The sequence below is a fragment of the Rhineura floridana genome, chromosome 2 (assembly GCF_030035675.1).
Source record: "Rhineura floridana isolate rRhiFlo1 chromosome 2, rRhiFlo1.hap2, whole genome shotgun sequence".
Taxonomy (NCBI): domain Eukaryota; kingdom Metazoa; phylum Chordata; class Lepidosauria; order Squamata; family Rhineuridae; genus Rhineura; species Rhineura floridana.
The window spans coordinates 38,862,524-38,876,688 of NC_084481.1; the positions used below are offsets into that span (position 1 = coordinate 38,862,524).

Below are 14,165 nucleotides of genomic sequence, written 5' to 3' on the forward strand. Positions count from 1 at the left end.
AGAATTATTCATTTGAAGCTGGATGAGGTAATGTCTGGTGTGTCTGTGGGTTTATGGGTTTTCTTCTGTCTTTTAATAAACCAACTAATATCTTTAAAGTGCCTGAGGTACCCAAGAAAGCTGTCCCAGAAAAGAAAGTCCCAGCTCCAGTGCCTAAAAAAATCAAACCACCTGCAGCTAAAGGTACATGTCCATACTGATGTACGCACCTAAAGAAGATAATTTCTTTGATCTTCTTAAAATACTCTTTTCTATTGTCTTTTCTGTCTCTTGTCTATTCTATCGTTTTAGCTTGACTGGAATCCTGAGAGGTCATTTTATAATCTAAAGTGTGCGTGCGTGCGTGTATATATGTGTTTAGGTATATGCTTGTAGCATTAGTTATGTTTTTGATTTATTTTTAATTATTCCTTTCTCTTCTTGATATTTGGTATCTTTTACTTGGATAATTCTCAAAGTAAAAACAAATATTATCTTTAAAGTGCCTGAAGAGCCCAAGGAAGTTGTTCCAGAAAAGAAAATACCTGCTGTTGCACTTAAAAAACGAGAAGCTCCGCCCACCAAAGGTACTTCTGTCATTCATTGAGGAAATCATTATCTTGCTTTTTGCATTTGATTCTGTTGTTGGATTTGTAAATTGTACTACTGTGTGTAAATAGCATGTGAGTGTATACATGTGCTTATGTATAGGTTGTGTACACACTATAGCATTAAAGCACATTTGAACCACATTCTTTCCCTCAAAGAATTCTGGTCACTGTAGTTTACCCCTCACAGGGTTACAATTCCCAGCAAACCTTAACAAACTGCAGTGCCCAGAATTCTTTGAGGGAAAGAATATGGTTCAAATGTGCTTTAAAGGTATAGTGGTATATGTATAGTATTAGTCTTGTTTTTGGTATGTCTTTAATGATTCCTTCCTCTTCTTCATATTTGGTATCTTTTACTGGGATAATTCTCAAAGTAAAATCAAATATTATCTTTCAAGTACCTGAAGTGCCCAAGAAAGTTGTTCCAGAAAAGAAAATACCTGCTGTTGCACCTAAAAAGCCAGAAGCTCCACCCACCAAAGGTACTTTTGTCATTCATTTAGAAAATCATTATCTTGCCTTTTGTGTTTTATTCTATTGTTGGATTTGTAAATTGTACAAATATATGTAAATGGTAGGCTGAGCATAACTTGCGTGGGGATGCAGAAGGGAGTGTCGATGTCCAAATACAAAAGGTCATATCAACAACTTTGTCATCTCTGTTTCTACTTTTAATGTTTTGCGTGTTTTACTCCACTGATAAATATCCATGAAAGTAAAACTAGCTAAAATTTCTTGAAGTGCCTGAAGTCCCTAAAGAAGCTGTGCCAGAAGAAGAGGTTCCCCTTGCTGTGCCTGAAGAGCCAGAACTTCTACCAGCTAAAGGTACATATCCCTGCTAATGACAAGGTCGTCCTTATCCAGACTGCTGCGCCCATTCTGTTTGGTCTGATGTTTTATGTGATCATATACAGTATGTGAATGTATGAGACAGAATGTATGACAGAGAGGGACAAGGTACAGTGTCCTTGTGGTGTGAAATCCATCTGTTGAAAATGAACAGCCTGTCTACCTAATTACAGGTTTCAAGCCACAGCTTTTAATGGATGCAAACAATTGTAACAATGTAAAGACTCAAGTTTAGTATCGTGAACATTTTCATGGAACTCAACTTCATTTAATATTTGCTTTATACAAAAATGAATGATCAGGCTATCAAACCTGCCAAAATGTTTTTGAAGGGGGAAAAAATCCTCACGCATGTAAATCGCAAGTCACTGTGAATATGCCTGCAACAATCTTTTTTTTAAAAAAGTATGAGCGTAATCCAGACAAAGCTCTTTTAAGTCCCACTGAGGGCAAGATGTATAGGTATTCATATAGTCAAATAAGCTGCAGAAGGTTCCTAGATGGCAGATGCATTTCCTGCCCCACAAGCATGGAATCCCAGGCCCTGCACATATACAGAAACTACACTGTGGCATTAGGAGGATAGGAACGTAGGAAGCTGCCTTAATACTGAGTCAGACCATTGGTCCATCTGGCTCAGTATTGTCTGCACTGACTGGCAGCTGCTCTCCAGGATTTCAGACAGGATTCTCTCCTAGCCCTATTTGGAGCTGCCAGGGATTGAACCTGGGACCTTCTGCATGCAAAGCAAGTGCTCTACCACTGATCTAAGACCCTTCTGTTAAAGTTAGGGATGTAGGAAGCTGCCCTTATGCTGAGTCAGACCACTGGCCCATCTAGTTCAGTACTGTCTACACTCACTGGCAGTGTCTCTCCAAAGCTTTCAGGCAGGGAGTATCTCCCAGCCCTACCTGGAGATGCCAGGGATTGAACCTGGGACCATCTGCATGCAAGGCAGATGCTCTGTCACCAAGCTTCCCTAAAGGTTTATTCTTTCTCACTGAGGTGGGAAGCCTGCGTCTGGACTATAAACAGAATGAGGCCTCAACCAAACATTCTTTCCAGAAGGTGGAGCAAATTCTTTCCATCATGTGGTGGCACCATGAAGCAATCAGGGAGAGGACAAGAGACCATGCCTTCACTCTAGAGTCGTATTTATGTGGGGGGGGGGATGGTGACTGCTAGAAGCAGAATTGCCACTCTTGCTAACTTTGTCTTTTGTCATGGAAACTAGAATGTAAGGTGGAAAGACTTGACTAGAACCTGTGGGGAGTATGGTATTTAAGGCAGTAGTAGGAATAGATGAGAATTTCAATTCAGTTCGCATTTCAGGCTAAATCTATCAAATTGACATTTTCTAAAACAATATGAGAACTGAAACACAGCCATTCGTACGTACTCAAATTTTGCAATGCAGGTCTCCAACCAAAGAATGTTTACAAAAATGCATAAATTTGGGGGAAGTGTGCATCAAAATGAATATATGTCACAATAACATGCAGAAATGCATCATATGATGAGAAACGGTTAGCAAAAATGTGTACATTAGTCAAAACTGCCTACAAAAATGTAATTTATTGGAGAAACATACTAAAATGCTGGAGAATTTTCATGAGTTTTTTTTAAAAAAAAAACAAATTTCTGCAGAAATGTGGAGAACTGAATTTAAGATTGGAAAAGCAAGAGACTGAGAGAACCAAAACTGATACATCTTTCCATCCCTAGGATGCTCCTCTCATGTGTCCTAAAGAATATGCTCTTACTAGAATTTATCCAGCCATATGGAAACAAAATCTGTATGGCAAGAAACAAATAAGAAATGCAGAGCTTGGAAAAGTTACTTTTTTAAACTACAACTCCCATCAGCCCTAGGCAACATGGCCACTGGATTAGGCTGATGGGAGCTGTAGTTCAAAAAAGTAACTTTTCCAAGCTCTGGAAATTGGTGTTCAGGGGTTTTGCAACACTTGCTGCATCCAAGGCATTGGTGTTTGTGAATGAGTATGTTGATGTAATGTCCTAGCTGTTTTGTGAAATATGTCTCCAATTCTTCTTGCCATCTGGTCTTGTAAATGGCAATCTTATCCTTGTTATCGGTATTCTTTAAAGAGCCAGAAGTTACAGAGGAAATTGAACCTGAAGAGCCAGTACCTGCTCCTATTCCAGAAAAAGAAGAGATAATTCCAACAGAAGGTATATGCCAAAGTTAGAATAAAATATACTTTCTTTTGTAACATCTCCATCTTGCGATGTAAGAATTATGTGTGTTTGTTGAGAGTTTGTGTACGTTCCAGTATGTTTTTTCCCTACTTGTGTGTATACATTTTCTGTGTTATATTGTGTAGCCATAACTATATTGGTGATTCACAAAAATTATGACCATGAAAACCCTGATTTATAAGGCCCTTCCGACTGACTTGGATTTTTATTAATGTCTTTTTGAGGATATTTCTTACCTTTGGAACATTATATATTTTAATTTGATAAATGTTTTCATTTATTTTGCACTTGCATTACTGGAAGTTTTACTAATAATGTAGGCTATAAAAGCAGTTTATTTTCATTGATACATTAGCTATTTTCATCTGAGGTTTATATAGTATAATTACATTTGCACTGAATCTACCACAATATCATTTAAAGAACCAGAACCAGAACCAGAACCAGAAAAGAAGATACCTGAAAAACCCAAATCCCGTGTACAAAAAGAGGAAATTAAGGAGGAAAAGGTTCAGCTTAAAGGTATCAGCAGCAATCCCAACTGTATTTAACAACTTTACTGAGCCCCAGTTATATAACTAATGCATTTTGACATATAATAATGTTCTCTGAAAGTGTGATCTTTAGGCTGCCATCCTATTCCCCCTTACCTGGGAGTAAACCCTACTAAAGTCAATGGAACTTACTTCTCAGTAGGCAGGTATAGGATTGCGCTGTTAATATATTAATGTTAGTCTAACTGAATGTTGTCTGAATGGCTTTTGGTCTAATGTTCCTACTCACTGACAGTTTTCATTTTTATATTCCTCTAAAATTATATTTAAGATCTGCAATCCAGAGAGTTAATGTTACCTGTGCTCTAAGGTTTTTAAAAATGGTAGAGCAAACCGTGATGTCATGCCCCAAGTTTCAGAAGTCATTCAACATATGGCATATTTGTTTACTCACTAAGATTCACAAGTCCAAAGCCCCACTGAGCATATGAAACTGGTTTTATATTTCTCTGGATTGTATCCAGTTATTTGAAGGAGCATGTGTCAAGCATGTATGTAATAAGTAGCATCCAGTCTTATGGATAGAGAAAATGGAACTCTGTAGACAGGGGTGAATGATTTATTATTTCCTAATGAAAATCAATAGTGAATTAACAAAATAAATAAATGTAGCTTGAATTTGCATTTTTTAAGATTCTGGAGAAAAATACTTGACATCTCACATTTTGCAATATTCTTATCACCTACTGCATCATGAAAAGATCAAATATAGTTCAGTCTTGAAAATGTGGCACCTAAGAAACATTTGAACCTATTTTATAAATTAAAATTTTCCACATTTCCCAGACAAACTTGAGGTCTAGCGTACTATAAATATGACTTCTACTTATTAAACAGCATATTCACATTCTTCTTCTGCAGATAGCTGTTTGTTGTTTTCTAGTGAGCTATAAATACAAATACACTGTATGTACCTTTAGAGTCTAGGAAACAGAGGGAAATAGAGCCTCCTACTGAAGTAAGATTTCCCCTTCCCCCACTTACTATTAATATTTTCCCTTTGGGAAATTTATATGGGAAAACTCAATTATAGTGTCTTTGTAGCTTATAAAGCAAGAAGAAACATTGGGCCTATAAAATCTAGTAAGGTTTCAACAGAAGTGGGTGTTATCCCTGCTAAACATGTACATCCAGTGAGAACAAATAATTAAAAAGCAATGTAAGGTCATCAGGGTGCATGTATCCCAAGAAGGCTCTTCTCCAGCCTGTGTAGCCATTATGTAGTGATTCATGCACAGGCCCATGTGTCTTGTTCTTGTCTTAAAGAGCACTATTGTAGTTTTTAGTATTTTTCACAATATAGTACATTTTTCATTCCATGTGTGAGTGACTATGGTTGTTTTGTGTTTAACTCATCTCACTTTGTTTTCATACTTGCATTACAGACTATTTTGTGGATTGTTAATCATGACAGCAAGGCCGTGATGAAGAATATCAATGTATTGAAGTAATTCAATATTAATATACTGAAGTAAAACTACAAAAATGGTTGTTGATTTTTTTTTTAAAAAAAATCTCCTTCTGAAAAAGTATGTTAAAGATAGGACCCCAAACTAAAACAAAGTAGCTGATTTTACCATGTTTTGTGATGTTTCAAATGAAATTGAAAGGTATAAGAGATTTTTCAGAAGCAACATTTATAATTATCTTTGACTGTCTTTGACTGTCAGTCTTTGATGCTCATTGTACATCAAATACTATGATGGCTATGATTACTGGTGGGCTTATTCTGAAATTAATATCATTTTAAGCACCTGGACTGAAACCACGGAAACAGCTTCCGAAGCCTGCTCCTCCTCCAGTTAGAGAAGAAGTTGTTTTGAAAAAAGGTAACTTGGCCATATTATTTTTTTAAAAGCCATAGGAATCCACTACTATAATATTCTAAAATGGCTGCTATCCTAGCCACATTGTGAGATCAGACTACAGCCAGGTAACCACTTCAGTATCTTCCTGCATCCACCTACTGCATACGACCTCTCTTCAGACCTATAGACAATTGCATCAAGCAGATATCTCCTCTGCTGGTTCAAAGAAAACCTTGTTTTAGGTCTGCTGATTTTAAGTAGAGAGATCTGCTAGAAACCACTGATGACATTGAACCTCCCAGAAATCTGGAAGCTCTGACATCTCTGTATTGTTCACAACATAAAAGAACCTGATGCTGAGTTTGCCCTTGGATATATAGTAATCAATGCTTTAATTGCATCCCTGATTCAAAAAGGACTTCTTAATGGAAACTGATTGCAAATAATCAAATCATGTACATTTTAAATGGTGATCAGACCTTGAGAAAGAGATAATTGTTCTCCAAATGCAGTGTGAGAATTATTGTCATCATGACTATAAAATCCAGTCTACTTATTTACACATATCATTTATATGGACATATAAGTGCATAATTTATATTTCTTATCTTTGCCCATCCATTTCAAATAATAGATTCTTATTAATAATATTCCTCATCACTTCATCAAGCTGTTATTGAAATTATTTTTTCTTTTTTAAAGTCGAAAGGATAGTGAAGAAACCTGAGGTGAAAGAAGCAAAACCAGAGAAAGAACCTAAAGTTCAACTCAAGCCTTTAGAAACAATTAAGAAGCCTGAAGGTACAAGTGAAAAACAGATTGCTATAATATTAAGCAGTAAGAGATTCTGCTTAGATTCTTATATCCATAAATACTTTCTGAATCTAAACACTACACAATCTGAATATTGAATAATTCATTACATCTATAGCATGGAAGCTAAAAACATATCCAAATATTTGGAATATTCAAAAATGTTGGGATGCAATCTCTAATGTTTCCCTCTCTCCTCCCCCCTCTTTGTTTTGAATCTTCAGTTTGTGTGAGAAAAGCCTTGTAGAAGACTATATCTGACATATTCTATAAAGGCTTGTTTTATTCTGTCTTTCTCATTATCTTGTGCTGAAAAGATGTATCATCTTTACTACACTTCTGGAAAACTTTAAACATATCTTTTTTTTAAAAAAAATCACACTACATGTATGTTTCATGCCAAAATATTTTAATTAAGCTTCAACATAAAACAACTATTTTTTAAAGTGCCAGAGATTCAAAAGAAGAAAACTGAAATCCCAGCTTTCAAGAAAAGGGAGGAAAAAGAAAAACCTGTGCCTGAACCTGCAAAAGGTACAAACATATGATGGTCTTATCTTTGCTGATGCAGCTAAAACTGAATTTGATTTTGAATATTAGTCTGCCCGCTGAACTAATCTTTAATATCAGCCAGCCATAAATGCTATCATCTTGGTGCTCTTCTAGATACTTTCTAATTCTTCATTCAGTAGCTAGCCATTTCCTCTTCATTAGTGGCATCTTATTTGGCTTTGTATGGTTCAAACCAGGACTGTTCCCTTGGTGTAGTTTATTAATGTCTTTAAAATTATAATTCCTGTATCCTGTTAACTGATGTGATGTCTGTCTCTTCAACTCTTTTCACACTCCTTGGTTTTGCAGTATTCTGTCTCAATACTGACTTGTTATTTTTGTATTTAAAGTTCCAGAACCTAAACCAGCTGCAGTTCCTGAACCAAAGCCTGCTACAGGTAAGAGATTTTTAACTATTCATTAGACAATTTTTCTTCAGTCTACTTAACTGTGATGTTAGTATAACGTCAATGTAACTCCAGTACATGAGTGTACTGTATGTAAACTCTATCCTGTGCCCTTATGGTGCAACTCTTCTTATTTTATCAGCTGCCAGCTTGCATTTTAACAATCTCATTCAGGAATTCTATAACGTTGCATTGATTTGTTTTATATTGTTAAAACATTTGCTAGTTAACTATTCATTCCAACTAATACCACTTTCTGTTTCTATGACAAACTAAGGGCAGTAAAAGTCTAATTATCATATGATTCAAAGTGATACTTTCAGTGCAATCCTATGCATGACCCCTTATGTAATCCCACTGATTTCAGTGGGATTTACTCCCAGGTAAATATGTTTTAAATTGCAGCCTAAATAGATTTAAAACATCATTTAGAATGTAATATTAAGCACTGTTGCTCAGAAGTAAGTCTCACTGAACTTCAGAGGGTTTGCCGCCTACCATATTTGCTGTGGATTACAACTTCCATAACCAGTTTTAGCAGTCAACAAATAAAAATATATATTATTTCTTTCCGCAGCCCTTGAATCTCCTAAGCCCCCTGAAGAACCAACACCTGAAGAAGCTCCTTTGACAACTCCAGTGGTTGGGAAGAAAGCAGGTATGAATATTAGTTCAGTATTATTCATTTATTTGCATTACTGTTCTACAAACCTTTGTGTAATCATGCAAAAATAATCAGAAAGTTAAAATGTTCTTACTAACAAGAATATTTACAGTACACAGCTAACTAAAAAAGAAACGTTGGCCCCACACCACCAAGAAAGACAAGAGACACAAAACTTGGGAAAATGTTATATTTATTAAAATATAACAATAAAATTTTTGGAGAACCTGCAGACCAAATCAACCAAATTAACAGAATAAAACCTGTTCGGGAAGATGAGGCTAAAACTATCTCTGGGGGGAGAATTTTACCTTTGTAGTCCCTTTAGTATATATGTGTGTGTGTGTGTGTGTGTGTGTGTATATATATATATATATATATATATATACACACACACATATATACATATATATATTGTATTTTATGTATTTTAATTGTATTTTATGTATTTTAAATTTATTTCAATGTTTTTGTGATTTTACTGTTTGCAATTTTATTATGTATATGTTTGATTTTCTTTTTGTAAGCTGTCCTGGGTGCCCTCTTATAGGGTAGAAGGGCGGGATAGAAATATTTTAAATAAATAAATAAACATCCCCCTAGACCCCTGGGCATGTCAACAGCCATAGGCTGTGGGCCCCCAGCCAAGGATGTGGATAAATCTATTCCTCCTTGCTAGGCTAGCCCTGGGTGTTCACCCACCCTGCGCATCCAGGCCCTGCCGTACCAGCATTCACCAGAATGTGCAAGATAGGCTCCCAGAGGCACCCCCCAGGCCTAAACCCTGGGTGTTCCCCAAAGGGTTCCCCTAATCCCCTAACTGCCTCAGTATATCTCATACTAACCTCCAACCTCCTCACCTGCCCAAACTCCATGCTAACCGGCAGCAGCCCCGCCACTCAAGAAGCCAACTGAATTAAGCCCCGCAGCATGGAGTCACCAAACCAAAGGGGAGGCTAAGCATGCCTCCTCCCCCAAAATTCCTACTCAGCCCTTAAACGGCTACTAGCCTCAACTCATACTGAAATGGCGGAAGGGCGGGTGCCGCAAGCAAACGAAGAGGGAGATCTGGGAGGGGAGCATGCTTAGAAAGCCTTGCTCTCCACCCCTCCCCCAATGGCTTATAGGTCACACGTGACCTTCTCCCTACCCTGGACTATACCACCTAATGCCTTCCTTGAACTAAAAGGGGGGTGGAGGCAAAGGTGCCCCCACTGATAGTGGGAACGGCATTTTAAGCAAATAGAAACACTACACACACATGCATGCGCGCGCACACACACATGCATACACACACATACACACACAGACTTTATACTTGACTTCATAACTAATACTACTGTTGCTGTTTTATGTCAGAGCCCAAAACTACACCCAAGGAGGAACCTGGCAAGCCTAAACTTCCTATTAAAGGTAAGAGAGGTGATAAAATTGAAACCCACTCCTGGCATATTTAAACATCTAATAACTATTATCAACAGTCCCAGTATTTATGCTATGAACTACCAAACACCTGACCACCCTAAATAAATTTGCCAGTCATTTGACTTTCTGAATGCTCTGAATAAAGTTAATACGATGATTTTTATAATTAATCGTTTCTCTTCTGACAAATACATATTTTTATATAGCCATTTTCAAAAAGTGCAAGCAGTACTTACAATGGGTACTAAAAACAAACAAGCACAGTATCCTTTAGTGTGCCTCAGTTAACAGGAACACATGGCATCTATTTTTTAAAAATCCATACAGTAGGGCCCCGCTTTACAGAGTTCTGCTTTAAGGCGTTCCGCTGATACGGCAGCTTTCGTTTTCCATTTTAAAGGGTTTTTTCCCCCTTTTGCGACGTTTTGTGCTGTTTTCTCGTCATTTTCGCATGACGCGGCCCATTAAAGTCAATGGGGTTCCGCTTTACGGCGTTTTCCACTGTACAGCAGGGGTCCGGAACGGAACCTGCCATATAAGCGGGGCCCTACTGTATCTGCGATATTCCTGGTCCTGAGTAGGTAGACAGAGGATACTTTTCTCTTGGCAGGGGCAAATATTGCAGTCAAATTAAGGAAATGAAGGGATTTTAAGGAAATCAAGGAAAGGGACCAGGGCCGGCTCCAGGCATGCAGGGGCCCTTGGGCATCAGCTTGCCCTGCCCCCCCAGTGGGTGGGTGGATGTGCACACATGTGCGTACACGTGGCCCCCGTGCACAGCCCCCCCTCCTGTCTAGTCTTTACCATTGCCCTTAATGAAGATGGCAGCCACAGTTTCCCTAAGGGGAATGAAGCCTCCGCCACTATCTTTGTTGATGGCACACGTGCATGCTATGCGCGCACATCTCTGCCATCAGCTAAGATGGTGGCAGTGGCTTCAGTACCTTAGGGAAGCTGCACCTGCCATCTTCATTAAGGGCAATGCTAAAAAGCCAGCTGACATGTAAGTGGGGGGGCATGGGGGCACGGATGGCGGAAGGGGAGCAGAGGGCCCTTCAGGGGCCCCTCAGGGGCTCCTGTAGCTCTGGGGCCCTTGGGCCAGTGCCCAACCTGGCCGCCCTTTAGAACCCGCCCTGAAAGGGACTATGCCCCACCCTGCCATCGATCACTATAGCCAGTGCCTCAGACAAAGCTATCCATTGTCAGTGGAGCGACTGAGGACCAAGCTGGGCCTTCTCTACATACCATAGCCATGCCTTCCATTCTGTTTCTTGATCATATTAGAGTGGGATGGGATGTCAGAAGAGTAGGATAGACTGGCTTGCATATAGATAGCTGTACATGTACTAGGTAGGAATAAATTGTCCCTTCCTACTCTCATCCTGTGAACAGAAATAATTGCATGGATTTTCTGCTATACAGACTTGTCATCTTTAATTGCATCTCTGCTAGTTTTTGTCAAACTGGCCACTAAGCAACTAGCTAAGGAAGGGCCACACAGAGATCACTTTTATATATTGCAAATATTTTACTTGTAGCCAAAAAGACACCTTCACCAGCAGATGCTGAGAGGAGGAAATTAAGGCCAGGCAGCGGTGGTGAGAAGCCTCCCGATGAGCCTCCTTTCACATACCAACTGAAAGCTGTGCCGCTGAAGTTTGTTACAGAAATTAAAGACGTCATGCTCACAGAAGCTGAGTCCATAGGCACTTATGCCATCTTCGAGTGCCTCATATCTCCCTCTACCGCCAATACCTCTTGGATGAAAGATGGCAGCAACATCCGCGAGAGTCCTAAGTACAGGTTCCTGTCTGATGGGAAAGACAGAAAGCTCCATATTCTTGATGTCCAGCTTTCAGATGCTGGGGAATACACTTGTGTACTGAAACTGGGAAATAAAGAAAAGACCTCTACTGCAAAACTTATTGTTGAAGGTATTTTACACACCTCCGACAGGGTTTTGATTTATTTATGTCTGAAATATGGTACATTTGATTTATGTCTCATTGTCTTATTTCATGCCATCCATAGCATGGACTGCGAAAAAGACAAATAATTGGGTGTTAGAACAAATTAAACCAGAACTGTCACTAGAAGCTAAAATGATGAAACTGAGGTTGTCCTACTTTGGACACATAATGAGAAGACCTGATTCACTAGAAAAGACAATAATGCTGGGAAAAACAGAAGGGAGTAGAAAAGAGGAAAGCCAAGTGATGGATTGATTCCATAAAGGAAGCCACAGACCTGAACTTACAAGATCTGAACAGGGTGGTTCATGACAGATGCTCTTGGAGGTCACTGATTCATAGGGTTGCCATAAGTCGTAATCGACTTGAAGGCACATAACAACAACAACAACATGGCATGTCACTTTATGAAACATAAGAGGACATGTCTCTGCTCCCAGGGGGCTTACAATCCACATTTCAATACAGGGGAGACAACAGAAGCAAAAGAACGTGTGTTTAGTTTATTTACATGTATTAGGCTTAGTGCAGCAGGGCATGGGGACTTGCTTCATAATTTAAATAAGAACATAAGCCATACTGGATCAGGCCAATGGCCCATCTGGTCCAACATCCTCTTCTCACAGCAGCAAAGCAGATGCCTATGGGAAGCCTGAAGGAAGACCTTAGTGCAAAGCACTCTTCCTTCCAGCAGTTTCCAGCAACAGGTGTTTAACAGGTGTTAAACAGGTGTTTACTGCCTCCAACTGTGGATTGTACATACATACAGGTCCCTGTAATGAATGGAATCCACTTCACTCTTAAGAGATAAGCACACATATATGAGCGCATATGGGTCTCTGAAGTGATCATTCTAATGTGACTGCTTAAATGTCTGTGCTATAGTTTATGGGAAACTGCAAACAATATATCTGGTTTCTTCTTTTCACTAGAAATACCAGTGCGGTTTTTAAAGACTCTGGAGGAAGAACTTACCGTCGTCAAAGGGCAACCTTTTTATCTAAGTTGTGAGTTGAACAAAGAGAGAGATGTGATCTGGAAAAAAGATGGGAAAGTTCTCAAAGACAAGCCTGGAAAATTTGCACTGGGCATTATCGGTTTGCAGCGTGCTGTCACTATCATGGATGCTGATGACAGTGATGGTGGAATATATACTGTGACTGTTGAAAATACTGAAGTCAGCTGTCAGTCAAGTGTTAAAGTTGTTGGTAAGTTAAATTCCTCCCAAAACTGTGTAGTGTGTGCTTGGGATGTACAATAAAATTAGGATATCTTGGATATGAAGGAAGAAATAAGAAGCTGTAGGTCATTGCTGTGAAATTCTGTTGAGTAATATTAAGCCCAACACACATTATTTTTGCTCTTACTTTATAGGGCCATTTTACCTTGTCATATCTTCACTGAATCTATTTTAAGAAGTTCAGTTCTCATTTACATTGATTGTGCAACTGGTATTGAAATCATCTGAAGGACTTTAGTTTAGACCTGGTTGGACTAGGACTAGAGTTCCGTGTTTATATTTAATAACCAGTTACAGCATAATGCAAACTCAAGATCCACTGAGATAAGAGAGTTTTGATTCAGCAGAGCCTGGGTTTTGCCAAATGAGCCAGGTCTGAGCTGGAGCTATGCCAGTGTTAGTCTGTCATCCTGGCTGAGTCAGAGATATACCAGCATAAGTCCCTCACCCCAACTCAGCTGGGGCTTAGCTGGCAGAATTTAAACCAGCTCAGTTGGCAGGTTCCTGAATGGAGTTTGGAATAGGGTTAACGTACACCAGGGTAAGTTACGCTGGCTTCCTATAGTTAGGCTCTGTTGGAGAGTGATTCAGTCACAATACACACTACTGTACTCCCAACAACTTCAGTGGGAAATACGTCAATTTATGAAAAGTTTGTAAAATTGCCTCTGTGAAAGCACTAAGGACTAACTACCACACCAATTCAATTCACAAGATTGTCTGTTTTTCAACATTAAGATTGAGGATCAGTGGTCACCTATGATTCATTTTTGGTAATTTTAAGTGGGGGAGGAATGTTTGGTAATGACATTAAACTTCAGCAGTCCTGAGCAAAATGAGGCCATCAAAAGATAAGGAAGGGTTTCTGAATACTCAGGGGATCTTCCAGGTGTGCAAAATAATAATCATTTGAAAATTAAAATAAGAGTAACTTTAAAAACAAAAAATCCACTGATAGGGAGCTATGAACTTGCAGGATATACAGAATATCAAGGGTGTCATTAGGGGCGGAGGCAGGCAAAAAATGGGGAGTTGGTTTGCTTGAGTCCCAAACACTAGTGTACTGGGCAGAA

General features: G+C 38.9%; 1 protein-coding gene across 23 annotated transcripts in view; it reads left to right on the forward strand.

The window, feature by feature from the left end:
- The window catches only part of TTN (titin), a 359,167-nt gene that overhangs the window by 218,262 nt on the left and 126,740 nt on the right, over nt 1–14,165 (forward strand). For 19 of the 23 annotated variants that reach the window (XM_061608325.1, XM_061608328.1, XM_061608330.1 and 16 more), the window contains 14 exons: nt 100–183; nt 483–566; nt 989–1,072; nt 1,332–1,415; nt 3,549–3,632; nt 4,083–4,181; nt 5,965–6,042; nt 6,724–6,822; nt 7,282–7,368; nt 7,737–7,784; nt 8,371–8,451; nt 9,817–9,870; nt 11,421–11,816; nt 12,785–13,060. In XM_061608325.1, the coding sequence (XP_061464309.1) occupies nt 100–183; nt 483–566; nt 989–1,072; nt 1,332–1,415; nt 3,549–3,632; nt 4,083–4,181; nt 5,965–6,042; nt 6,724–6,822; nt 7,282–7,368; nt 7,737–7,784; nt 8,371–8,451; nt 9,817–9,870; nt 11,421–11,816; nt 12,785–13,060 (1,638 nt within the window). The remainder of the gene's footprint in view (nt 1–99; nt 184–482; nt 567–988; nt 1,073–1,331; nt 1,416–3,548; nt 3,633–4,082; nt 4,182–5,964; nt 6,043–6,723; nt 6,823–7,281; nt 7,369–7,736; nt 7,785–8,370; nt 8,452–9,816; nt 9,871–11,420; nt 11,817–12,784; nt 13,061–14,165) is intronic. The other 4 variants (XM_061608344.1, XM_061608345.1, XM_061608332.1 and 1 more) reach the window with 3 other exon arrangements.